This window comes from Mesoplodon bidens (genome assembly GCF_964165515.1).
Source record: "Mesoplodon bidens genome assembly, chromosome: 4".
NCBI classification, from domain to species: domain Eukaryota; kingdom Metazoa; phylum Chordata; class Mammalia; order Artiodactyla; family Ziphiidae; genus Mesoplodon; species Mesoplodon bidens.
Genome location: NC_138160.1, coordinates 118,586,823 through 118,614,508, shown reverse-complemented (window position 1 = coordinate 118,614,508; position 27,686 = coordinate 118,586,823). Strand labels below are relative to the sequence as shown.

Sequence of the window (27,686 nt, the reverse complement as noted above, 5' to 3'; positions counted from 1 at the left end):
AATGCTGTGAGTCCCCTACTTCCATTTTTTATTCTCCTTTTCCCCACAGCCAAGGATGCAAGAATAAAAAAGGTATGGGACATTCTAGGAAGCTCTAGGGCTGTGTCCTCTTGGGACCCATCTCCCTGGGCCTTTCTTGACTTCTCATTCTTGATGTGGCAGCTTCTGTCCCTTGTTCATCCTCACCGAGCCTTGCACTCCCACTCCTCTGCACACCCAGACATGGCCAGGCACCTGTCCAGAACCTAGTGCTGTGCTATGAACTGAGTCTGTGTCTTTCAGTGTGATTGGTGCCCCAAGGAGCCAGGTTGCTGGGGAAAGCTCATGTGGCACTCAGCTGTTCCATTTTGTCTACAAAAAAAGAGGGGAGAAACTGGCAGAAAGCAAAGGCTTTTGCTGCTGGGTGAGTATAGCATCTATTTTTAGCTCCCAAGCCTTTGCTTTTCCATTTGGCTGTGCTTTTTTAGCACAGTCCCGGTCCAGCAGGGCTGTTTTCCTTCACGGCTCCAGATGTCCTTAGGGAAAGTTTCCGTCTGCCCCCAAGAAGGTGTGGGCTGGTCACTGGGTAATAACTTCTTATAGTGGGTTCAGGCAGGGCTTTGGGTTCCACTGCAATCTTGTCACAGGACCAATTTATTGGGGTGGAACATGGAGGAGTGTGGCAGGAATAGGAAAGAGAAAAGGTAAAACCCCATGCTCTCCAGAGGTGTTTCCCTTATAATTAATTCATTTAAGACTCTTCTGAGTAAACTGCCTAATGAGGTGTATTGGGGCTGAGTGACCAACACAGAAACCTTTTATAAGGGTCTGGGCTGATACTGACAGGTTCTGAATTTTTCTAAGGTGTTTTTCTTTTTTGCTTTTTTAATTTGTTATTTTTTTTCTTTCTGCCTTTCTTTCTGAGGTCACTTGCCAGTTTGGATTAAGTTCTTTTGATTTCCACTCTAGTTTACTGACCAAAATGTTTTTACTGCTCCAGTTTGCCTATTCTAGGTATTTCACTTAAGTAGAATCATACAGTATCTATTCTTTGGTGTCTAGCTTATTTCACTTGGCATAATGTTTTTAAGGTTCATTCATGTTGAAGCATGTATCAGCATTTCATTCTTTTTATGGCTGAATAATATTCCATTGTATGTACCACATTTGAAAAAAAATCATCTGTTGATGAATCCTTAAGTTGTTCCACTTTTTTGGCTGTTGTCAATAATGATGCTGTGAACATTCACATGGAAGTATCTGTTTGAGTCAATGTTTTCAGAACTTTTGGGTGGAATATATACCTAGGGGTGGAATTGCTGGATTATATATATATAGTAGTTCTATGTTTAACTTTTTGAGGAACTGCCAAACTGTCCCACAGCAGCTGCACCATTTTACAGTCCCACCAGCAATGTACTAGGGTTTTAGTTTCTCTACATCCTTGTTAACATTTGTTACTTTCTGGTTTGTTTTTTTAAATTATAGCCATAGTAGTGGATGTAAAATGGTACAGTATCTCATTGTGGCTTTGGTTTGCATTACCTTAGTGATTAATGATGTTGAGAATCCTTTAATGTCCCTGTTGGCATATGTATATCTTCTTTGGAGAAATGTCTATTCAAGTCTTTGGCCTGTTTTAATTTAGCTTGCTTGTTTTTTTGTTGTTGAGTTGTAGGTGTTGTTTATATATTCTGGATACTAAACCCTTAAGATAGATGATCTAGAAATATTTTTCTAATTTTTTGAGTTGTCTTTTCACTCTCTTAATAATGTCCTTTGAGGCACAAAATTTTTTAATTTTGAAGGAGTTCCATTTATTTATTTTTTCTTTTATCGTCCGTGCTTTGGGTATCTTGTTTAAGAAAGTATTGCCAAATCTAAGGTTATGAAGATTTTCCCTATGTTTCTTCTAAGAATTTTAACTCTTCAGTTTATATCTTTGATCCATTTTGAGTTAATTTTAATATATTATGTAAGGGAAGGGTCCACTTCATTCTTTTGCATGTGGAAATCCAGTTGTTCCAGAACAGTTTGTTGGAGAGACTGTCCTTTCCCCATTGAATTGTCTTGGTACCATTGCTGAAAATCAATTGATCATATATGTAATTTTTTCTGGGCTCTCAATTCTATTCCATTGGTCTGTATGTCTGTCCTTATGCCAGTGCCACAGTGTTTTGATTACTCTAGCTTTGTAGTAAGTTTTGAAATCAGGAAGTGTGTGTCCTCCAACTTTGTTCTTCTCTTTCAGTGTTTTTATGTTCTGGGTCCCTTGAAATTCCATATGTATTTTAGGATGGGTTTCTCCATTTCTGTAAAACATCACCATTGGTTTTTTTTTTTTTGGCCATGCTGTGGCTTGTGGGATCTTAATTCCCCGACCAGGGATCGAACCTGGGCCACTTCAGTGAAAGTGCCAAATCCTAACCACTGGACCGCCAGGGAATTCCCCAATTCCCCACCACTGGGATTTTGATAGGGATTGTATTGAATCTGCATATTACTCTAGGTAGTATTGTTGTCTTAACATTATTAAGCCTCCAATCTGTGAACATGGAGTATCCTTTTATCCTTGTGTTATTTAAATTTTAACAGCTACTAGGGCCTGCACTTTGGTGTTTTTGACTGTCTGAAAAGTGATGTAAAAGGCTTTATGGCTTGGGAATATTGAACTTTGCTGTTTTAGAGGGTGCTGATGGCATGTCTTCAGGTATAACAGTGGATATGGTTTAGAAGTGAATGGTTATAAAGGCTCATATGAATTTGGGCCCATGTCTGTTCACACACATCATTTGGTTAGTTTCCTTCTCTCTTCACCATAGCCAATACCACCCTGTGCAACCTGATAACAACCCGGATAATGAAGAAGGAAGGGACCAGGGCTATTATAGCTCATGCAAGGGTCCTGGTTTACTGTACAGTTTTAACCAAGGCATATCTCCCCATATGGGGGAATGGAGGCTTACTTCAGGTTGATCTGCCTTTGGGGTAAAAGACCTGTGATACCTCTATTCAGGAAATGTCTGACATCATCTGAAATGTTTGACATCTGTCAAAAAAGTGACATCATGGGAATCACTATGCTGGGGCAGGGGGAGGGGTGTCAAACACCAGCTTCCTGTTGACCTTCTATTTTCTGTGTTTACATTCCTCAGGCCCCTAACTATGCCTCACCAGGGCCTGCTCCTATTTAGGATGGCTCCTCTGGGCATGCTACTCGGCATGCTGATGACCTCCTGCTTCACCTTCTGCCTCAGTCATAAGAACTTGGTAAGTGTCTTACCGCAAATAGAGGGATCTTTTTTGGGTCCAAGAAAGCCTCCATGCCACCAGAGCTGCTGTGGGAGTTTCTTATAGGAATGTGACCAGTGCTGGGTCACATAGTATGTGTACTTCTTCCCCCATCCCTTAGTCCTCTGGCCTCTGTTTAAAGCTTACGACACAGTTTCTCTTTGGCGAAAAGATGAGGATGATGATAATGATATAATAACAATGATGATAATATGATTAGCTTACTATGTACCAAGCATTGTATTATGTGCTTTATATGTATTCTTATTTAATCCCCTCAACAACCCTATGAAGTAGACAACTACAATTATTATCTTCATTTGACAAGGAGGAGATTAAGTCTCAGAGATATTAAGTAACTTGGCCAACATTATAAAGCTAGTTTGTGGCAGAGCTGGGAAGGTCAGGATTCTCCCCAAGGGGCTGGGTGCCTGTGTGGTGAGCACCAAGTAAGACTGCTTCTTTGTCTACTTTGCTCATCCATGTGCATTCTCTGTATCCTCTTTCCCTCTGTCCTTTTCTCCATGTTCTTTACAGCCTCCTTTTCATTAACCCAGACCTCATTGCTGAGGGTTTCTGTCATTGCCAAAGGCAGGGGCAGAATGCCTGAGAAAGCCCTGAGCTTGGCCTGGCTGCAGGGTGTCCTGGCCCCATTTCCCTGGCCTGCCCCACCAACAGCCTACCCTTGATCAACTCCCAATGCCCTCTCTTTCCTCTCCCTTGAGATGCCCTGACTGTCAGCTCTCTCACAGTTACACCCTCCCCTGGCCACCTTCTCCAACCCCAGGGGTCCCACTTAAATGTTGGGTAAAGTGCTGGAGGCTTTGGAGCCGGAGGGCCTTGAAGTGCAAATGACAATTGTGATGAATTTAATCCAGCTCAGCTGAGGTTCACCTCTGGCTCATGGCAAGCTTCTACCTTCTCTCTGAAGTCATTTGTTTTCTCTCTGCCTTTCTCCCCACTTTGTAGAGCAGGAGAGAATGTACAGTTAGGAGTCACGAATCCTTTTGAGCTTTTAATGTTCTTTGACTAAGATCTTGTTGCTGCCGTTTTTTGGCCTCCTCTTCAAGGAGAATGAGACTGGGATCCCATTGGCCCCTGAGGCTGGGACTGGCCATGGCATGAAGTTGGGGCTGTTTCTGGCATAGCCCGGCCCAGAAAAGCATCCAAGTGTCTCAAGGGCTCAGGGCTGTGTCCCCTCCAACCTGCAGCTCATGAGGATCTGGGTGCTCCCCATTATGAGCTTTAGCAGATGCACAATTAACAAAAGCATGCTGATGAATTTACTTAAGGACTGTGTGTTAGTAAGTCTCTTTTAGATAATAGTCCAACCAAATAGATGAGCTTTCAGAGCCATAATTATTCTGGCCCATTTATATTAGCTCTTTTGAGTCTAATCTCAGAAAAATGTTAATACTGACTTTCATCAGCAAAAGCTGCTTTTATCCTTATGTCTGTTCCTAAGCTGTATCCATTTGTCATAATCTTTCATCATGTGCTAAGTACAAGTAGGAGTTGAAGCATCTTTTCTCTCATACCATAAAAATTGCTGCCCCAATGGCATTTAAAATCCAAATTATGCAGCCAGCCACCTTCACAACAGTGAAAATGGGTGGTGGGGGAGGTGGGAGTGGTCATGATCCTTTGTTCAGAGCCTAGAGTCCAGGCAAATGCTCCTAGTGACCTGGAATTGTCCTCCCCAAAGGCATTTGTACAGGTTAATGGCCACCCAGCAAAGGCTGGCTGTGTGTATCAGGGTATGATCTGGAGCCAGCCTCCCTTCCTGGCTCCTGCTATGGCATCTCCCTGGGATGCCACATCTTAGGAGCAGTGCGAATGCTAAAGGGATGTGGTTGTGTGGTATACTGGCCTTCAAAAGGTGGTGGATGATGAGGGAGGTAGTAGAACCCAGTGGAAGGAGCACAGAGCCTTGGTAAACTCCCTTTTGCCTCCTACTTTGGCAATTTGACCATTTCTTTTTTTTTTTTTTTTTTTTACTTTGACCATTTCTGAGCTTTGTTTCCTCGTGTAAACAGGGTTGGTACCTCCCTCTTAAATTTTAGTGTAGATTAAATGTGATTGTATATATAAAGCACCTAGCATTGGCACTGGCACAATATGGCTAATGGATGGTCAATAAATGTCAGCTGTTATTTTTTAGTAAGGGTTGGCTGCTTCCATTGTTTAATTTAGGGCTCTGTCAGCCAGGCTCCTATCCCAAATGTTGCCTTCTCAGTCTGTCTCTGTCACAGCATCTATCCACCTACCTTGAGAGTTTCATTCATTCTCTTGGATCTTGAAGGCTTTGGTCTTTAAGAATCTCTTACTCAGTTACAATTATAAGGAAGTGTGACATGGTAAGCTGTTGTCAGCTAACACCTTAGCTGGGATTTCTTGCCACTTAAAAGGAAATTGGCTTTGTGACCGCCTGGAGGGGTGGGATGGGGAGGGTGGGAGGGAGGGAGATGCATGAGGGAAGGGATGTGGGAACAGATGTATATGTATGACTGATTCACTTTGTTATAAAGCAGAAACTAATTAAAAAAATAAATAAATAAACTTTAAAAAAAAAAAAAAAGGAAATTGGTATTTAGAGTAATGATGGCAGAGAGAAGAGAGGATTCAGCATGGAAGGGAGCTCGGAGAAGCCAACTGAGAGGTCACCAGAGCATGAGATTTACTTCAGAGCTGACCCAAGGGCTGGCTGGCCTCCCTCACCTCTTGGTCTTTGTCTCCTGTTCAGGACACTGCTGGAGCAGAGAGACGGTCCTCCCTTTCTCTGGGACGGTGTTTCTTTAAACACAGTCATTAAAGGGAAGGAGGATGTACTGATAAATGTGCTGGGGTGATCTCATTGACCCTGCTTCCTTCCCTCAGCATCCCAGGGCACAACCATTAGAACACATGCAAGAACAGAAACACAGAAGTGAGTCAGAATTCATGCATGCACTTTGGAGCCAGGCAGTCCTGGACTTCAATCTCTGCTCTTCTTTTCTCAGCAGTGTGGTTTTGCACAGGCCCTGTATGTGTAAAATGGGAATAAAAGTATGTGCTTCGGGCCTCCCTGGTGGCGCAGTGGTTGAGAGTCCGCCTGCCGATGCAGGGGATACGGGTTCGTGCCCCGGTCTGGGAGGATCCCATATGCCGCGGAGCGGCTGGGCCCGTGAGCCATGGCCGCTGGGCCTGCGCATCCGGAGCCTGTGCTCTGCAACGGGAGAGGCCACAACAGTGAGAGGCCCGCATACTGCAAAAAGAAAAGAAAAAAAAAAAAAAAAGTATGTGCTTCATAGATGAAACTTGGATGAGTTGTGAGGCATGGAAGGCACTTCAGACCAGTTCTGGGAATATGGGTAAGGGCTTAATAAATGGTAGCTACTGTTATCGTTACAACCTCACCTCCATGATGCTGCTTTTCCTGAAAACCTTTTCTGCACTTCCACCTTTGAAGTGATTGTCCAGCTTGTAGTATGTTTGTGTGACTGAACCTCCCTCAGTGCTTGCCAAAGTTACTCAGAGCCAGATTTGGTGAACAGGGTGAGCTGACCAGACGGGAACACCAAATTTATATCACCTCTACTAAAAACAGGTGATCTGTAAAATAATGGCAGATTGTGAGTGTGTGAGTGTGTGTGTGTGTGTCTGTGTGTAACTTAAAATATGGTTCAAAGATGATACCAAGAGGAAGCTTAAAAAACATTTTGAGCAGTGATGGGATTGTTGCAGAAAGCGTTTGGCTTTCCTAGGGCTTGAAGCATGTGTCTCAATGGTTCATATCTTGTTGTAATCCTTCTTCTTGAACCTACTCTATTAATCTCATTAAAGATCTAGAAAAAGAGGCTTTCTCAGCCCCTACTCATCAGAATGAACACTAGCCTTGCCTGGATTGGGCTTTCTGCCATATTTTCATCATCACCATTACCCTTGCCTCTTTCTGCTTCTCTTGATGTTGAGGATTTGGTTACTTGATTACAACTGTACCTGCTAGGAGTTAACTGGCTAATAGATACACTAAAGCAAGAGTTGTAATGTAAAGCTTAGAGATGTTTAGTTTGGCCCTCTTAGTGTTCTAAACGTAAGAAAATGTCACATAAAAATCTGGATTTTTGTTTCTCATCAAGTTGAATGCCTTCGTGGCAGTGGTGGAGCAGCTGAGTAGCAGCTGTGTTTCTTAGTCAAGGCAGGAGGACTCCAGTTTTCACAGTCCCACCACTCCTGGTTGTTTTTACACCTGGCACACAGCTCTTATTTACATCCATCCCTGCCTGGCCTCTGGAGGCATTTAGTCCACATACTTCTAAGGTAAATCTTATTAACGGTCTTCTAGTCCCATAGTCTCGTGTATGGTGCTTTTGGCAGAGACTGACCAGCATGGCTGGGCCCTGGAGTACATAGGCTGCAGGTACTTAGTGGACAAAGTGGTCTTTGTTCTGGAGTGTGGGGCTAGTTCCTGGCTTCCAGCAAACTCTTTGGACTTGCCTCCAAAAGACATTCAAAAAGACATACCTGTCTGTAGGAGGAAGGCCTTCTTTTGTTCCTTTGTTGCGTGATTACAAACTAAGCCCTGGGCTAGGCAAGGGGTATACAGTGGTGAAAGAGACTGACACGGTGCCTGCCCTCAGGAAACTCAGCTGTTGAAAGTTTGATGTCTGTGCCCTTAGAATGCACGGAGCTTCCTGCCGGTCTGTCTTCTCTTTAGTCTCACACACATCTACTCTCTGTTCCTTCTTTTCTTTTCTTTTTTTTTTTTTTTTTTGCGGTATGAGGGCCTCTCACTGTTGTGGCCTCTCCCGTTGCGGAGCACAGGCTCCGGATGCACAGGCTCAGTGGCCATGGCTCACAGGCCTAGCCGCTCCGCGGCATGTGGGATCTTCCTGGACTGGGGCACGAACCCGTGTCGCCTGCATCGGCAGGTGGACTCTTAACTACTGCGCCACCAGGGAAGCCCCCTTGTTTTCTTTTGAGCTCAGATTTGTGCTGGGGCACATTGAAAGGGATACATTGTTACCTCCCATGTAGGATTAGAATTGTTCGGGAGACCAAAATGAGATCTACGTAAAGTATCTAGCACAGGTTTGGGTTCATAGGAAGAATCCATGAAAAATACTTACTCTTGGGCTTCCCTGGTGGCGCAGTGGTTGAGAGTCCGCCTGCCAATGCAGGGGACGCAGCTTCGTGCCCCGGTCCGGGAAGATCCCACATGCCGCAGAGCAGCTAGGCCCGTGAGCCATGGCCGCTGAGCCTGCGCGTCCGGAGCCTGTGCTCCGCAACGGGTGAGGCCACAACAGTGAGAGGCCCCCGTACTGCAAACAAACAAACAAACAAACAAAAAAACTTACTCTTATTACGGGAAAAATTGGGAGGTGGAGGAAAAGTGATGGTGGGGGAGGTGGAAGGGCTGAAATAATCTCCCAGTGTTCTAGTGTGGGTTCCTCTTTGCCCTCCCAAATGTAATTTCCCAGAGCTCTGGAACCCTCTGGTTCCAATTTCCTGAGGCCTTACTGCTTTTATGCAAGAACAGGTTTAAAAATGGGACAGGAAGGATTGGAGGCTGGGAAGGAGCAAGATGAATAATACTTTGTATTTATGTTACATCTCTGTCTCCTGAGCTCAAAGTGCTCTACAGCATCTCATTAATCCTCCATGCTCTCCATGGGGTGGAAGGAAACAGGTCTTAGGAAGAGGTTTCCAACCCGGGCATCTTCCTCCCTCAGCCCAGCTGGACTTGCACCTTCCCACTTGTACCCCTTCTTCCATGGATTGGAATGCCCTAAGAGGTCATTTATGCTCCATAGGTACCCTGGGTAATGAAGGTACGCACGCCCTTACTCTGCCCTGCTGGGCTGCTTAGGAATTAATTGGGCCTTAGCTGCCAACTTTTGTACATCTGTGTTGACCATTTGAGGCCTTACTTTCCTATTCATATGTATGTTTTTTCTTTTATAAATATCTTTAGTTTTTAATTGTAAAAGTAATAGGTATGAATTTTAAACATCAAACAGGATAGGAGCTTATCAAGTAAAAAGTAAAAGGCTCTTATTGTCTCGTTTTGTCAACCCCTCTCCCCAGTATGTTCCCTTAACTCCCTCAAGATAGTGTGGAACCTTCTGGAGTTTTTTTTTTTAATGCATATACAAAAGTGCCATATACACACAACACATACTGTGTTAATTTAACCATATCACCTCACTTGTACTGGTCTGACACTAACCTTGTGAAAGGTCCAAACAGGGCTAAGGAGGGCAGGAAGGGCAAGGAGGAGAAGGGTGTACTGCCCCAGGCCATTTTCTTTCTGCTTGCCTGGTACCCAACTGTGGTGGTTCATGCCCTGTTTTTTCCTTTCTCTGAAGGAGTTTGCACTGACCAACCCAGAGGAGAGCAGCACCAAAGAAACAGAGAGAAAGGAAACCACAGAAGAGGAGGAGCTGGATCCCAAGGTCCTGGAGGTGTTTCACCCGACCCGTGAGTGGCAGGCACTTCGGCCAGGTACCAAGCCCAGCGCTGTCCCCAGGAAACACACTTGAAATTCAAAATGTGTATGTCCTTTCTCCCCCCAGGGCTGTTTTGAGGGAACAGCCCCTCTCTGGCCTCCTGGAGGGGAGTAAGGGTGGCTGCTGCTGCAGGACTCAAGGACCTTAGTTTTCTTGCAGAACAGAAACTGTGGCATCTGAGTGCCCTGGAAGGAAGGCAGGTAGTGGGTGGCCGAGCTTTTGGAGCAAGTGATAGAAAACTTTCTTTCTTTCCTTGCACTTCTGAAGCATAGGAGAGGCAGTGACATGTGCCTCACTCTGCAAATGCTATTTTGGGCTCTGCTGCTCGGCTTAGTGCTGCTGAAATATTGTTCATGGGAGAGTCCGGAGCACTGGTGTGGGGCAGGAGTTTTCTGTTGTTAAAGGAACCTGTGCCAAGAAACGGGCTGTTCCTGGCCTGTTTTTTTTTTTTTTTTTTCTGGTACGCGGGCCTCTCACTGTTGTGGCCTCTCCCATTGCAGAGCACATGTTCCGGACACACAGGCTCAGCGGCCATGGCTCACGGGCCTAGCCACTCCGCGGCATGTGGGATCTTCCCGGACTGGGGCACGAACCTGTGTCCCCTGCATCGGCAGGCAGACTCTCAACCACTGCGCCACCAGGGAAGCCCCCTGGCCTGGTTTTTAAATGGAGCATCCTCAGAAGGAACAACTTTCTAACCCTTTTATGGCCCTGGGCCCAGGGCTTAAAATAATAATGAAAAAAGCCAGCAGTTGTGGTGTTTACCACATTCAGATACTGTGCTACGTGCTTCATGTGCATAATCTTGTTCAGTCTTCACAATAATAGGAGCTATTATTGTCTTTATATTCAGATGAAAACATTGATGCTCAGAGAGGTTAGGTGACTTGACCTATGTCATCGACCCCAGCCTGGACCCATCTTCCTCCCACTTGTCCTTCTAGAGTCCCAGCTGTCCTTGGCTGGAGCCTGACTGTGGTGACACTTGAGCCCATTCTCAGGAGTAGGCTATTTGCGTTCTGCACTGTGGCGGGTGGATGGCAAGCCCTGGCAACTGCCAGAGTATAGTTTCATCAACTCCTTGCTGATATTCATCACCATGTCCTCACTGCCCCCATTGCTGCTGTGCTGGCAGGGGCAGCGTTTGCTGTGCCAGCCAACTATCTGGTAGCAATATCACTCCTGCTGGGCTTGCATGCGGTAGTTGCTGCCACAGAAGAGTGATGAATCACCAAGGAAACCAAGTAGGTGCTAATGGAGTTGGGTAGAGGGAGATTTTAGGGACAGAGGTACTGGGTTTAGCAGATCCAACCTCTGGCTGCCCTCCTCTACCTTCCCTGAGAACTGAGCCCCCTGGTCTTTGGAGACTAAAACTAGAGGGGCTCTCAGGGTGTGGGAAGTGGAGGATGTACGCTGTATCCACTGATTTTATGTGATTAAAAGTGCTTGTACCACTTTTAACCAGGCAAGTACCTTGAGCCGATGGAGGTCAATGTCCTGTCATCCCTCCTACTCCTACTGTCTCTTTTCCTGTGGCACCCTTCAAGACCCCGGTCCACATTGCAGAACAGGCCTGAAAGTTCTGACCCAGGGCCCTTGCCCAGCCTCTGGGCAGTGGGGCTCCTGTTCATGGTTAAGCAAAAGAGCCCTTTTTGGGCTTCCCTGGTGGCGCAGTGGTTGAGAGTCCGCCTGCCGATGCAGGGGACACGGGTTCGTGCCCCGGTCTGGGAAGATCCCACATGCCGCAGAGCGGCTAGGCCCGTGAGCCATGGCTGCTGAGCCTGCGCATCCGGAGCCTGTGCTCTGCAAGGGGAGAGGCCACAACAGTGAGAGGCCCGCCTACCGCAAAAAAAAAAAAAAAATGGTAAAAGAGCCCTTTTTGTATCTTTGGGGAGGGAGGGCCAGAGCCTGTGTAACAAGGGCAGGCTGAGGGCTCTGAGCACCTCCTGGAGAATTAGAGTGGAGTACCGATTTTTATATTTAACTTGTTGCCCCATTGGCGTCATCTTCTGCCTTCTAGTTTCTCAAGAGCCCCTTATAAGTTGTTCTGCCGCAAAGTCCCTTGAAGCTGCCCCAAAGGCTGGGGTGTTGTGCTTGAGCACAGACACTCAGCAATGGGGGCAAAGCAAGTCTAGGTCCAGACATGCTTGCCCCATATCCCAAGAGTGTTTTTCATTTCACCTACACTCACCCCCAAAGCAGGACCAGTGAGTGGAGGGAAGGTGAGAGGTTTGTTATGGCCTCAGGGTTTGATGTGTGGTGATTCAGAGTCTGGTACTGTCGAGGCAGACAAGACTCTCTTAGGTCCCAGGACAGGATCGAGGTGTTCTATGTGTATATTAAGGTTTTATATGTTATGTCTGTTGGTAGGAAATTGACATCTCAGTGGTCTATGTGGATAGCTGGCACTTGCCTTTAATCAGAGTATATTTAATTCACCACATAACGAATGCTGCCTGGGAGCTTCCATCACAGCTACTGAAAGGTTAAAAGGAATGTAGCCAGTCCCAGGGTGAGTAGATAAATGAGGAGGTAGTATAATTTAGTGGTAAAGAGCACAGACTTTATTTTATTTTTTAAAGATTTATTTATTATTCATTTATCTTATTTATTTTTGGCTGTGTCGGGTCTTAGTTGCAGCATGCAGGATCTTTGTTGAGGCATGGGGGAATCTTTTGTTGCGGCACACGGGCTCTTGGTTGTGGTGTGCGGGCTTTACTCTAGTTGTGGTGCGTGGGTTCCAGAGCGCGTGGGCTCCATAGTTTGCAGCACGCGGGCTCTGGTTGAGGTGCGTGAGCTCAGTAGTTGTGGCGTGCAGCCTTAGTTGCCCTGTGGCGTGTGGGATCTTAGTTCCCTGACCAGGGATCGAACCCACATCCCCTGCATTGTAAGGCAGATTCTTTAGCACTGGACCAACAGGGAAGTCCCAAGCACAGACTTTAGACTGAGCCAGTCCTGGGTTCAAATCCTAGCTTTGCTACTTAGGGGATCTTGGGCAAGTCACTGAATCCTTCTGCCCTTCATTTCCCCCATTGGTGATGTCGGGGAAATGTCCTGCCCTGCCTGCTGCAGAGGCTGTTTTGAGGATTCCCAACATGTAGACATTACTCAGTACACAGCAGTTCTGATTTTTAATGGTAAATTTGCCATTTGTGCCACTCCTTAAACTTGATTGTGGAATTGGATGCCAGTGAGGGTACATGAGAATGTAGCCTTCCTGTCCTTTCTGGCTTTAGATAGGGAAGGGAACTTATGGTGACAAGGAGAGATTTCCATGGTCATGGAATGTTCTCCCTCTTTCCTTCCAGGGAGAATTTTGATACGGGAGCAGAAGGGGTTAGTACAGCATTTCCTGCCTGAGAGCTAGGTGCGTGGCATAGGAAGGGTGGAATATCTTTTGGGGACTTTTAAGAGAATGGCAAAATGGCTAGTTTATGTTGACAGTTATTGATTTCAGTTCAGTACCTTCTGTCTCTTTAGGTCTCTGAAGGGAGGACCTCATCTCTGTTGTCCTCAGGTCTCAAGGAGGGGACACTGGGCTCATTTGAAGGCAGATTTCCTGACTGCCTGCTGTGGCCTGGAATACCAGGGGACCAACCCGTAACTTCATGGACCTTCCTACCAGGCCAGATAGGAGTTGGGCCCCAGTCACTTAGCCCTGGAGTAGCTGTAGGCCACCCTCCTGAAGTCTCCCTGCCTCTGTTATTACTGTCAGCATCCTCACTACGAGTCGCTTGTTCCTGGAAGTGATTTTCCTGTCTTTCTCTCTCTCTCCTGGTTTATTTTGGGATCTGTCATACCTTACAGAGGCACAGCAAGCATTTGAGTGTGGATTCAGCATCAGCTGTTCACAGGCAAGCAGAGGAAAGCTGTTTGCTGGCAGGTCCTGTGGGTTCTGGGCAGGGAACTCAGGAATTTGTCCTAGGGCTGAGGACCCCTGTACCCCAGGCTTTGTGCCTGTGCACTTGTTATTAGAGAAAACTGGTCACAGCCAGATATTGTGGGCCTTTTGCTCCCTGGGCATTTCCTGAGATCCTACTTTGTGCCAGGCACTGTACTGGTAGCCAGAGACAGATAATAGCTCACATTTACTTAGCATCGACTGTGCCAGGCATCTTTTGAGGGCAGGTGCTATAACTACCCTCATTTTCGTAGACAGAAATGAGTCTCAGAGATAAGTGACTTAGCCAAATGACCAGTAGGTGGTAGAGACAGAATTCAGATCTAGCTTTGTTTGGCCCTAATCTTGAGCTTCTAACCACTGTACCATAATGTCCTTCTGGGTAACAAATGGGACATGACCCCTGCCTTCCAGTAGCTTATGGTCTCACAGAGGATACAGAGAGAAAAAGTGTTTTGGATGTCCTGGTGGTAGTGTCCTGTGCTCAAAGAGGGCACTAAGGAGGGTATGGGGAGGCCAGGCCAGGGCCTTCTCTCTATCCCTGAGATCTTGGTGGAACTTTGAGTCAAATTTTATGATGCTAAACCTCCAAACCCACCTTCAGTTCTCTTTTTGAGCTGTGTGGCCTTGGTCAGTTTGATTAGAATCTCTGAACCTTAGTTTCCTCATATGGAAATAGGGATGAAAATACCTACTTCACAGAGATGGTGTGAGACTGAAACAAGATTAACATGTGTAAAATGTTTCACTCTGGGCCTGGCACATAGGAAATACTCAATAAATGGCTATAGTTGTCATTTTAAAAATACACCTTTGCTGCTGCCTCCCTTTCCTTGGGGACCTGAAGGAAAAATGGAGGCGATGAGGCTATCTGAGCAAAGGCCTCTCTTCTTCTGCCCCTTACCCAGTGCTATATGTTGGCCTCATATGGGTTCAGGGAAGCTTAGACCTGGAGCTTCTTATTGACCTGAGGTGACTTGCAGGCTCTGAAATACTGTGTGAGAGCCTCTGGAATATTGGCATTAGCATAAAGAGCCACTTGATGGGAGCATACAGGAAGCCTGTGCAGGAACACGTTCATGTGAGGTGGTTAAAAAAAAAAAAAGTCTAAATCATCAACAACTGATGAGAGCAATCCAAGAATTATAGAGCACCAGCCATCTGGTCAGATCATTTCAGATCTGCATGAGCAATAGGAGGGAATTGAATTTTAAAAACCTCATTTATGGTAGACCAACTACTCTGTTTCAGGCATTTAAGGGAGGAGTCTGATTTCCTGCAGGCCCTGGACATCTGTCTGAAGGAACACCTGACTCTGGTCTGGGTGACTCTGCAGGATTGTCTTTGTGAGGCCTTTGGCCCCTTGCAGTTTAGAAGAGGCTGTGTGATCTTCCAATCCTCAGACACCAACTGGGTATCCAGTAATTCAACTCAATTCTGACACTATCTACCTGGAATTAGTGTCAGATCCCACAGTTAAAGGGCTCAGTCCCACTGCCTCTAATTCAGATGCTAGTCACAAGTCCCAGGCCACTGGACTTGTGACTGACCAGCTATAAATTAGGGATTCCCACAGTTCCCTCCTCAGGTTTGATAATTTGCTAGAACAGCTCACAGAACTCAGGAAAACACCTTACTTATGTTTACTGGTTTTTTATAAAGGCTACAACTCAGAATAGCCAAGTGGAAGAGATGCATAGAAGGTATGAGGGGTGGGGTACAGAGCTTTCATGCCCTCTCTGGACACACTGCCCTCCCAGTACTTCTAGGTGTTCACCAATCAGAAGCTCTTGGAAGCCCCCTAGGGGCTTTTATGGAGGTTTCATTATTTAGGCATGTGATTGATTAAGTCATTGGCCATTGGAGATTGAACTCAGTCTCCAGCCCCCCTTTCCTCCCTGGAGGTGGGGCTAAAGGTTCCAACTGTCTAATCAAGGCTTGGTCTTTCTGGTGACCTGCCCCCATCTTGATGTTACCTAGTTCCACTCCCCACCCCCCCGCACACCCATCCACCCATCCCCTGCAAGAGTCATTTCAGGAACCAGGGATAAAGACCAGATACTTTTTTTTTTTTTAATACCACAGGCTACAATTGAGGTGGGACTAAGGGGCAAAGCTCCCAGTGCCTTCTGCCACCTACCCAGCTCTGTGATTGGGAGGCAGGTGACCCTCCTTTCCTTCCCTAGTCAGGAGGGATCTTCCTTACAGGTTATCTCATTCCCCAAGATGGTCCACAAGAGTATGACCTGCTTGTGTCCCATCGTTCACACACAGGCACACACACACCTCGAGGCCTATGAGCGGTGGGTGAGAGTAGGAGTATTGGTTAAGGGCAGTTCATACCTAAGCTCCTCTCGCTCATGAGAGTGGGGAGGTTGGGACTTCTTGACTGCCAGCGGGAGGTAATGGCCTGAGGGAGGGTTATAGCAAGGGGCCTCTGTTGGATGATCTTTCACCCTGGCTCAGAGCAGCGCTGGAAAGGTGGAGCAGGGGCGGGATAGAGGAAACTGCATGCCTTTTGTGTGGTATGGTAATCTGCGTCCTCTCTTGAACGCAAGTTGCTATCTCCAACAACTTTTCAGCATGAGGTGTTCAGCAGAGCTTATCTTTGGTGCTGCCTCCTTCTGCAGAGTGCCTTCCTCCCCTACTTTGAAACCTTTCAAGTCTTCTGGGGATTCCCCGAGAACTTCATTTGTTTCTCTCCTGCCTATACTTGTAGTCCATCTCCCCCATTACTGCCACCTCCCTAGCCTTTGTTAAGCGTCTCTACTCTGAGCATCTCCTTTATTCCTTATCAGTATGAGTTTGTCAGGGAACTGCTGGGGGCATAGCAGGATGCCAGGCCTCTTGAGACCTGTAGGAGCAATGTCAGAGGCTCCAAATTACCCTGTACTGGGAGAGAAAATAATGGTGGGCTGGAATACATGAAGGCCCCACATGGCTCCATAAGGACAGTTTAGAGCGCTTCATTTCAGAGAGACACCATTTCCCATATGTGGACTTCTCCCAGGATGGCTGACCACTGCCCCATGGCAGCCAAATTCCACACCCCCCTGGGGGGAGCAGGTGGAGGCCAGGGCAGGATGGCCACTGTCAAGGTTGAGGCCACTTTGAGACTAGCTGGCTGAGCACTGTACTGGCACCAGAGCATCTCTGCCTGGGCTTTGGCCTTAAGTACCTGGATGGGGCAGGCCAGGGTCCAGTTTGCAGTCTGTAGACTTGGATGGTTGGACATCTGCTTTCTAACAAGCGTTTATATGCTTAATGCTCCCCCTAGGCCCTTATTCTCCCCTTCCTCTCCTTCCTCCATCTACCGGTTCTCTCTGAGGTTTAATAAAGAGTACTTAGAGTTGCGCAGCCTCAGCTTTCAAAGATTGGGACCCGCAAACTGACTTAAATAAAAAAACTTAGACTGGATTAGGGATAATGGAAAACTAGCTGCCAAAACCAGTTCCGGCCCTCATACCCAGGGCTTGGCTTTAATTCAGAGAATCTGTGGAGCCTCGACTTCCCTTCTTTCTCTAATATTGCCCTCGCCCTACTGGCTAAGACTGTCTAGGCCATCTCCAACGTTGGGATTAACCAGGGCTGGGAATAGCTCTCAAGGACTGACCTGGAGCTGGAATGAGAGGCCCTTTTCCAGAGCTTGTTCCATTCCTAGGTTTGTCACAGTACTAGAGGTAGAACTTGATTGGTAACTTAAGAGGAGATAATATTTGACTAGGTAGAGAAGAGGACAGGTAGGAAGCAATGAAGGGGAGGATGACATGAACTCTCACTCTAAAAGTGAGAGTATATCTACCTGGTAGGAGAGGCAGAGATGTGTAGCAGAATAATGGGATGGTGGTGGTGCACAGCATCCCCTCTGTCAGGATAGGGGGTGGTAGGAGGAAAGAGAATTGAAAAGCAGTAGATCTAACTATGTGAAAATAAGTGTATAGTTTAGTCCATTCAGGGCTGTGCCGTGAATGGGAGATGAGGAAATGAAGAAGGATGATATAAACTCCTGAGTCTGAGGAGTTTGAAAATAAGTGGAAGAAGAGAATGAAAATGGTAACTTCACAGATAGCCACACCAAAAAATTCATTTCTTGTTACATTTGTTGAACTATAATGTTCGAGATATAGTGCTTGATGTCGGAGATACCATGGTGGGCATTGACAGAGGGGCTTGCCTGCCTGGGCTTATGGTGTAGGAAGACCCCAGGCAGGAATATAATGCTGCGAGAAGACAGAGGTGTGGCCCTGAAGGAACATCTTCCCAGAGGCAGCTCTTCATTTCAGAGGGACACTGAAGCATTGAAGCTGAATTGAGAGAGTTTTTGTGTACATTGGAAGGCAGAGGGGGAAGGAGGCACTGTTGACAGATTTGAAATCCCAGAGAGAAGATCGTTGATGAGGCAAAGTTGTTTAGGTGGCAGATGGAAAGTCTTGGCCTCATGAATGTGATGAGCCTTGGAAATTTGAAGCACAGCCTAGACAAAAACAAGGAAGAGTACGAGAGATGTAGAGAGAAATTGAGGAAGCTTCCATTAGATGTCTTCGATTTTCTGAGTCAAGCCAAGGGTGGGGCTTTTACCTTGGATGATGAAAGAGAAGGCCTTGATTGGGTGCTTAAGGAATGACGAGGTTAAGGAATAACCACTGTGAGGAAGTTGCTCAGACAGTCAAGAGGTCAGAACTAAGCATTGCCCAGCGTCAGGGGCCAGTTGACGACTGACAGCCTGACTTTGTTCTGGGCCAGGACCAGTGGGCTTGGTGACTTTCTAGAGCAATGTGAGCCCTGGACAGTGGATAGCTGAAGTGTGAGGAAAGATGGGTAGATCATTAAGGAGACTGTTGGATTGTCTTTGGGATTGATGAGGGAGACCTTTGGCCTATGGGGCAAGCTGGAGAGCTTTAGTGGAAGCTCCTCTGAACCTACTCTAACCTCCCCTCTTCTGAAACAGGGATTATCAAGACTCTTTGAGGCTCTTGGCAGTGCTCAAAGTCAGAGTTAGGGTGGTATCCCACTAGCCACTGATCTTCTAGGCAGGCCTGAAAAGAACCTGAATGAAGCAGAACTTGTGTGCAGTGGGCTCTGTAAGCCTTTTGTTCCTTGTGCTCTGATCAGGCTGATTTTATTTCTGTTCATGTTGGGGTTTTGCTTTGTTACTTTTCATAGACTAGTAGGTTGTTGGTCTTGCCTTATTTCCCATAATATGTTGATTTAAGACAAACAAATTGATTTATATTTTAATTTATTTAGTTCTCAGAATAGCCTGTTTATGGTTTGTATAATGCAGTTGTTTGAAAGGAGAGAATCATTTCTTTGGATTAAAAAGTTTTCAGATTTGGGCTTCCCTGGTGGCGCAGTGGTTGGGAGTCCGCCTGCCAATGCAGGGGACATGGGTTCGTGCCCCGGTCCGGGAGGATCCCACGTGCCGCGGAGCGGCTAGGCCCGTGAGCCATGGCTCCTGAGCCTGTGCTCCGCAATGGGAGAGGCCACCACAGTGAGAGGCCCGCGTACCGAAAAAAAAAAAAAAAAAAAAAGTTTTCAGATTTGATTACCTGTGGCCAAAATTAGTTTATCTGAGCAGAGGTGAGGTTTTTTTTTTTTTTTTAACATCTTTATTGGAGTATAATTGCTTTACAATGGTGTGTTAGTTTCTGCTTTATAACAGAGTGAATCAGCTATACATATACATATATCCCCATATCTCTTCCCTCTTGTGTTCCCTCCCTCCCATCCTCCCACCCCTCTAGGTGGTCACAAAGCACTGAGCTGATCTCCCCGTGCTATGCGGCTGCTTCCCACTAGCTATCTATTTTACGTTTGGTAGTGTATATATGTCCATGCCACTCTCTCACTTTGTCCCAGCTTACCCTTCCCCTCCCTGTGTCCTCAAGTTCATTCTCTAGTACGTCTGTGTCTTTATTCCCGTTCTGCCCCAAGGTACTTCATGACCTTTTTTTCTTTTTTCTTTTTTTGATTCCATACATATATGTTAGCATACGATATTTGTTTTTCTCTTTCTGACTTACTTCACTCTATATGACAGACTCTAGGTCCATCCACCTCACTACAAATAACTCAATTTTGTTTCATTTTATGGCTGAGTAACATTCCATTGTATGTATGTGCCACATCTTCTTTATCCATTCATCTGTTGATGGACACGTAGGTTGCTTCCATGTCCTGGCGATTGTAAATAGAGCTGCAGTGAACATTGTGGGACATGACTCTTTTTGAATTATTGTTTTCTCAGGGTATATGCCCAGTAGTGGGATTGCTGGGTCATAAGGTAGTTCTATTTTTACTTTTTTAAGGAACCTCCATACTGTTCTCCATAGTGGCTGTATCAATTTACATTCCCACCAACAGTGCAAGAGGGTTCCCTTTTCCCCACAACCTCTCCAGCATTTATTGTTTGTAGATTTTTTGATGATGGCCATTCTGACTGGTGTGAGATGATATCTCATTGTAGTTTTGATTTGCATTTCTCTAATAATTAATGATGTTGAGCATTCTTTCATGTGGTTGTTGGCAATCTGTATATATCTTCGTTGGAGAAATGTCTATTTAGGTTTTCTGCCCATTTTGGGATTGGGTTGTTTGTTTTTTTGTTATTGAGCTTCATGAGCTGCTTGTAAATTTTGGAGATTAATCTTTTGTCAGTTGCTTCATTTGCAAATATTTTCTCCCATTCTGACTGTTGTCTTTTCATCTTGTTTATGGTTTCCTTTGCTGTGCAAAAGCTGTTAAGTTTCACTAGGTCCCATTTATTTATTTATTTTTGCTTTTATTTCCATTTCTCTAGGAGGTGGGTCAAAAAGGATCTTGCTGTGATTTATGTCATAGAGTGTTCTGCCTATGTTTTCCTCTAAGAGTTTGATAGTGTCTGGCCTTACATTTAGGTCTTTAATCTATTTTGAGTTTATTTTTGTGTATGGTGTTAGGGAGTGTTCTAATTTCATTCTTTTACATGTAGCTGTCCAGTTTTCCCAGCACCATTTATTGAAGATGCTATATTTTGTCCACTGTATATTCTTGCCTCCTTTATCAAAGATAAGGTGACCATATGTGTGTGGGTTTATCTCTGGGCTTTCTATCCTGTTCCATTGATCTATATTTCTGTTTTTGTGCCAGTACCATACTGTCTTGATTACTGTAGCTTTGTAGTATAGTCTGAAGTCAGGGAGCCTGACTCCTCCAGCTCCGTTTTTCTTTCTCAAGATTGCTTTGGCTATTCGGGGTCTTTTGTGTTTCCATACAAATTGTGAAATGTTTTGTTCTAGTTCTGTGAAAAATGCCAGTGGTAGTTTGATAGGGATTGCATTGAATCTGTAGATTGCTTTGGGTAGTAGAGGCATTTTCACAATGTTGATTCTTCCAATCCAAGAACATGATATATTTCTCCATCTATTTGTATCATCTTTAATTTCTTTCATCAGTGTCTTATAGTTTTCTGCATACAGGTCTTTTGTCTTCTTAGGTAGGTTCATTCCTAGATATTTTATTCTTTTGTTGCAATGGTAAATGGGAGTGTTCCTTAATTTCACTTTCAGATTTTTCATCATTAGTGTGTAGGAATGCAAGAGATTTCTGTGCATTAATTTTGTATCCTGCTACTTTACCAAATTCATTGATTAGCTCTAGTAGTTTTCTGGTGGCATCTTTAGGATTCTCTATGTATAGTATCATGTCATCTGCAAACAGTGACAACTTTACTACTTCTTTTCTGATTTGGATTCCTTTTATTTTTCTTTCTTCTCTGATTGTTGTGGCTAAAACTTCCAAAACAATGTAGAATAATAGTGGTGGGAGTTGGCAACCTTATTTTGTTCCTGATCTTAGAGGAAATGGTTTAGTTTTTTACCATTGAGAACAATGTTGGCTGTGGGTTTGTCATATATAACCTTTATTATGTTGAGGTAAGTTCCCTCTGTGCCTACTTTCTGGAGGGCTTTTATCATAAATGGGTGTTGATTTTGTCAAAAGCTTTTTCTGCATCTATTGAGATGATCATATGGTTTTTATTTTTCAATTTGTTAATATGGTGTATCACATTGATTGACTTGCGTATATTGAAGAATCCTTGCATTCCTGGGATAAACCCCACTTGATCATGGTGTATGATCCTTTTAATGTGCTGTTGGATTCTGTTTGCTAGTATTTTGTTGAGGATTTTTGCATCTATGTTCATCAGTGATACTGCCCTGTACTTTTCTTTCTTTGTGACATCTTTGTCTGGTTTTGGTATCAGGGTGATGGTGGCCTTGTTGAATGAGTTTGGGAGTGTTCCTCCCTCTGCTATATTTTGGAAGAGTTTGAGAAGGATAGGTGTTAGCTGTTCTCTAAATATTTGATAGAATTCACCTGTAAAGCCATCTGGTCCTGGGCTTTTGTTTGTTGGAAGATTTTTAATCACATTTTCAATTTCAGTGCTTGTGATTGGTCTGTTTATATTTTCTATTTCTTCCCCGTTCAGTCTGGGAAGGTTGTACCTTTCCAAGAATTTGTCCATTTCTTCCAGGTTGTCCATTTTATTGGCATAGGGTTGCTTGTAGTAATCTCTCATGATCCTTTGTATTTCTGCAGTGTCAGTTGTTACTTCTTTTTCATTTCTAATTCTGTTGATTTGAGTCTTCTCCCTTTTTTTCTTGATGAGTCTGGCTAATGGTTTATCCATTTTGTTTATCTTCTCAAAGAACCAGCTTTTAGTTTTATTGATCTTTGCTATCGTTTCCTTCATTTCTTTTTCATTTATTTCTGATCTGATCTTTATGATTTCTTTCTTTCTGCTAACTTTGGGGTTTTTTGGTTCTTCTTTCTCTAATTGCTTTAGGTGTAGGGTTAGGTTGTTTATTTGAGATGTTTCTTGTTTCTTGAGGTAGGATTGTATTGCTATAAACTTCCCTCTTAGAACTGCTTTTGCTGTATCCCATAGGTTTTGGGTCGTCATGTTTTCATTGTCATTTGTTTCTAGGTATTTTTTGATTTCCTCTTTGATTTCTTCAGTGATCTCTTGGTTATTAAGTAGTGTATTGTTTAGCCTCCATGTGTTTGTATTTTTTACAGATTTTTTCCTGTAATTGATATCTAGTCTCATAGTGTTGTGGTCAGAAAAGATACTTGATACGAGTTCAATTTTCTGAAATTTACCAAGGCATGATTTGTGACCCAAGATATGATCTATCCTGGAGAATGTTCCATGAGTGCTTGGGAAGAAAGTGTGTTCTGTTTTTTTGGATGTAATGTCCTATAAACATCAGTTAAGTCTATCTTGTTTAATGTATCATTTAAAGCTTGTGTTTCCTTATTTATTTTCATTTTGGATGATCTGTCCACTGGTGAAAGTGGGGTGTTAAAATCCCCTACTGTGATTGTGTTACTGTCGATTTCCCCTTTTATGGTTTTTAGCATTTGCCTTATGTACTGAGGTGCTCCTATGTCGGGTGCATAAATATTTAGAATTGTTATATCTTCTTCTTGGATTGATCCCTTGATCATTATGTAGTGTCCTTCTTTGTCTCTTCTAATAGTCTTTGTTTTAAAGTCTATTTTTTCTGATATGAGAATTGCTACTTCAGCTTTCTTTTGATTTCCATTTGAATGGAATATCTTTTTCCATCCCCTCACTTCTAGTCTGTATGTGCCCCTAGGTCTGAAATGGGTCCCTTGTAGACAGCATATATACGGGTCTTGTTTTTGTATCCATTCAGCCAGCCTATGTCTTTTGGTTGGAGTATTTAATCCATTTACATTTAAGGTAATTATCGATATGTATGTTCCTATTACCATTTTCTTACTTGTGTTGGGTTTGTTATTGTAGGTCTTTCCTTTCTCTTGTGTTTCCTGCCTAGAGAAGTTCCTTTAGCATTTGTTGTAGAGCTGGTTTGGTGGTGCTGAATTCTCTTAGCTTCTGCTTATCTGTAAAGGTTTTCATTTCTCTGTTGAATCTGAATGAGATCCTTGCTGGGTAGAGTAATCTTGGTTGTAGGTTTTTCCCTTTCATCACTTTAAATATGTCCTGCCACTCCCTTCTGGCTTGCAGAGTTTCTGCTGAAAGATCAGCTGTTAACCTTATGGGGATTCCCTTGTATGTTATTTGTTGTTTTTCCCTTGCTGCTTTTAATATTTTTTCTTTGTATTTAATTTTTATAGTTTAATTAATATGTGTCTTGGCGTGTTTCTCCTTGCCTTTATCCTGTATGGGACTCTCTGCACTTCCTGGACTTCATTAACTCTTTCCTTTCCCATATTAGGGAAGTTCTGAACTATAATCTCTTCAAATATTTTCTCAGTCCCTTTCTTTTTCTCTTCTTCTTCTGGCACCCCTATAATTCGAAGGTTGGTGCATTTAATGTTGTCCCAGAGGTCTCTGAGACTGTCCTCAATTCTTTTCATTCTTTTTTCTTTATTCTGCTCTGCAGCAGTTCTTTCCACTATTTTATCTTCCAGGTCACTTATCCGTTCCTCTGCCTCAGTTATTCTGCTATTGATTCCTTCTAGAGAATTTTTAATTTCATTTATTGTGTTTTCATCACTAAGTCCTTGTTAAACGTTTCTTGTTTTTTTTTCTCCATTCTATTTCCAAGATCTTGGATCATCTTTACTATCATTATTCTGAATTCTTTTTCAGGTAGACTGCCTATTTCCTCTTCATTTGTTTGGTCTGGTGGGTTTTTACCTTGCTCCTTCATCTGCTATGTGTTTCTCTGTCTTCTCCTTTTGCTTAACTTACTGTGTTTGGGGTTCCCTTTTCACAGGCTGCTGGTTCGTAGTTCCCGTTGTTTTTGGTGTCTGCCCCCAGTGGCTAAGATTGGTTCAGTGGCTTGTGTAGGCTTCCTGGTGGAGGGGACTAGGGCCTGTTTTCTGGTGGATAAGACTGAATCTTGCCTTTCTGGTGGGCAGGTCCACATCTGGTGGTGTGTTTTGGGGTGTCTGTGACCTTGATTTTAGGCAGCCTCTCTGCTAACAGGTGCAGTTGTGTTCCTGTCTTGCTAGTTGTTTGGCATAGGGTGTCCAGCACTGTAGCTTGCTGGTTGTTGAGTGGAGCTGGGTCTTGGCATTGAGATGGATATCTCTGGGAGATTTTCACCATTTGATGTTACGTGGAGCTGGGAGCTCTCTGGTGGACCAGTGTCCTGAACTCAGCTCTCCCATCTCAGAGGCACAGGCCTGATGGCTGGCTGGAGCACCAAGACCCTGTCATCCACACGGCTCAGAATAAAAGAGAGAAAGAAAGGGAAGGAGGGAAGGAGGAAGGAAGGAAGAAAGATAAAGTTATTAAAATTTAAAAAAATTATTAAAAATAAAAAATAATTTAAAAAGTAGTTAAAGAAAGAAATAAGAAGAGAGCAAACCAAAAACTAATCCGCCAATGATAACAGGCATTAAAAACTATACTAAAAAAAAAAAAAGGATAGACAGAATCCTAGGACAAATGGTAGAAGCACAGCTATGCAGACAAAAGCACACAGAAGCATACACATACACACTCACAAAAAGAGAAAAAGAGAAAAATATATATATATTGTTGCTCCCAAAGTCCACCACCTCAATTTGGGATGATTCGTTGTCTATTCAGGCATTCCACAGATGCAGGGTACATCAAGTTGATTGTGGAGATTTAATCCGCTGCTCCTGAGGCTGCTGGGAGAGATTTCCCTTTCTCTTCTTTATTCACACACCTTCTGGGGTTCAGCTTTGGGTTTGACCCTGCCTCTGTGTGTAGGTCGACTGAGGGCGTCTGTTCCCTGCTCATACAGTACGGGGTTAAAAGAGGAGCTGATTAGGGGGCTCTGGCTCACTCAGCCCGGGGGGAGGGCAGGGTAAGGAGTGTGGGGCGAGCCTGTGGCGGCAGAGGCCAGCATGACGTTGCACCAGCCTGAGGCGCGCCGTGTGTTCTCCTGGGGAAGTTGTCCCTGTATCACGGGACCCTGGCAGTGGCGGGCTGCACAGGCTCCCGGGAGGGGAGGTATGGATAGTGACCTGTGCTTGCACACAGGCTTCTTGGTGGCTGTAGCAGCAGCCTTAGCATCTCATGCCCTTCTCTGGGGTCCGCGCCGATAGCCGCGGCTCGCGCCCATCTCTGGAGCTCGTTTACGCAGCGCTCTTAATCCCCTCTCCTCACGCAACGCGAAACAAAGAGGCAAGAAAAAGTCTCTTGTCTCTTTGGCAGCTCCAGACCTTTTCCCTGACTCCCTCCCGGCTAGCCGTGGTGCACTAGCCTCCTTCATTCTGTGTTCGCGCAGCCAACCCCAGTCCTCTCCCTGGGATCCGACCTCCGAAGCCCGAGCCTCAGCTGCCAGCCCCCGCCCACCCGGGCGGGTGACCACACAAGCCTCTCAGGCTGGTGAGTGACGGTCGGCACCGATCCTCTGTGCGGGAATCTCTCCGCTTTGCCCTGCGCACCCCTGTTGCTGCGCTCTCCTCCGTGGCTCCAAAACTCCCCCCTCCGCCACCCGCAGTCTCCGCCTGCGAAGGGGCTTCTAGTGTGTGGAAACCTTTCCTCCTCCACGGCTCCCTCCCACTGGTGCAGGTCCCGTCCCTATTCTTTGTCTCTGTTTTTTCTTTTGCCCTACCCATGTACGTGGGGAGCTTCTTGCCTTTTGGGAGGTCTCAGGTCTTCTGCCAGCGTTCAGTAGGTGTTCTGTAGGGGTTGTTCCACATGTAGATGTATTTCTGATGTATTTGTGGGGTGGAAGGTGATCTCCACGTCTTATTCTTCCGCCATCTTGAAGCTCCTCTCCAAGGTGAGTTTTTATGGAGTAGTAATGTGGTGCTTTTGTCAAGTTTTTTTTTTTTTGCCTAGCCGAAAGGAAACTACCCCCACCCCAAGCAGCCCATAACATCATTTGTTAATCTCCATTCTGTAATCCTGGTTTTGCCAAGTCAGGATTTTGGACAGAGGGTGAGGAGGTTGTGTAGTACCTCATGGCCAAGAATGACTGAGGTGGAATAGGACCCAGGAACTCTAGTCTAGCTGTTGGGAAAGGGAAGAAAACTAACATTTTGGGGGAACCCCCCTTGTCCTTAGTGCTTTATGTACATTTTTTAAGGGAGGCTTGAAGGTGCCCTGTAAAGAAGTGTTTATCTCTTCTCTTGGTCTCTTTTGAAGCTTGTATTTGGCCAGTGAGGGGGCCTCAGTTACCATTGCTCTTCCCAGGATTTTCTTCTTTCTTCTGAAGATAGAAAGTGTAGGATCATTGCTTGAAAGTAGTGCTATTTCAGGTTTCTGTGGGAACAAAATAATGTGAATTTTGGAGGCTGTTGACATTGAGAGGGGAAATTATTTAAGAGGATGGAGAATTATTCAAGCTGCCCCATCTTTGTTTCCTAGGTTAGATCTTAGGGGTAGATCCAGATGTTCCTTAAACACAGTGGATTAAGTAGCCCTGTGTGCAGTGTGATTGGAGGGCTATTAGCTGGCTTTAAATTCCCACTGGGTTAGATTGCAGATGGAGAGGCTGGAGGAATTATTCCCTAAAGACCATTAGCTTTTCAACCTCCAGTATTTGATCAAAATAGCTAGCTGAGGATACCTTGGAGTTAGATACAAAATGGTAGATTTCAAAGGAGGGGGGCTCTTTCTTGCCCAAAGCTGGCAGCCAAATGAAATGTTTGATTTACAGGAGCCTATCTAAATGATGGGGTTGGGAGGTGCCCTTTGAGGGAGTGAAGGAAAGTGGGGAGAAGTTAAGAGAAGGACAAATCAAAGGAAGCCTGAGTTTTTTCACCTATTTGCTGATGTCATTTAACCTTACTTATGCATGTCAGTGAAAGTCTTGGTTCTACAGTGACTGAATTTGAACAAAATACTTTTTCTCTGTTTTTTTCCTCCCTTTTCATGCTCTCAGCCCTTCTCTCTTCCTCACTCACTGCCTGCCCTCTTTGCATTCTTTTCTCCCTTGCTGTAATGGCCTCTACCTGCTGCTGAGTGTCAGGTGGCAGGGGTGGATAGATGTGGAGTGTGTAGTTAGGGAGGTATTTTCTTAATTCTACCAGCATCAAGAAATGACTTCATAAAGCAATTATACTCC

The 27,686-nt window shown here is 44.8% G+C and overlaps 1 protein-coding gene across 4 annotated transcripts in view; it reads left to right on the top strand.

The window, feature by feature from the left end:
• SIL1 (SIL1 nucleotide exchange factor) overlaps positions 1–27,686 on the top strand; it is a 303,875-nt gene that overhangs the window by 112,191 nt on the left and 163,998 nt on the right. For all 4 annotated transcript variants that reach the window (XM_081230896.1, XM_081230897.1, XM_081230899.1 and 1 more), the window contains 2 exons: positions 3,135–3,249; positions 9,618–9,753. In XM_081230896.1, the coding sequence (XP_081087022.1) occupies positions 3,135–3,249; positions 9,618–9,753 (251 nt within the window). The remainder of the gene's footprint in view (positions 1–3,134; positions 3,250–9,617; positions 9,754–27,686) is intronic.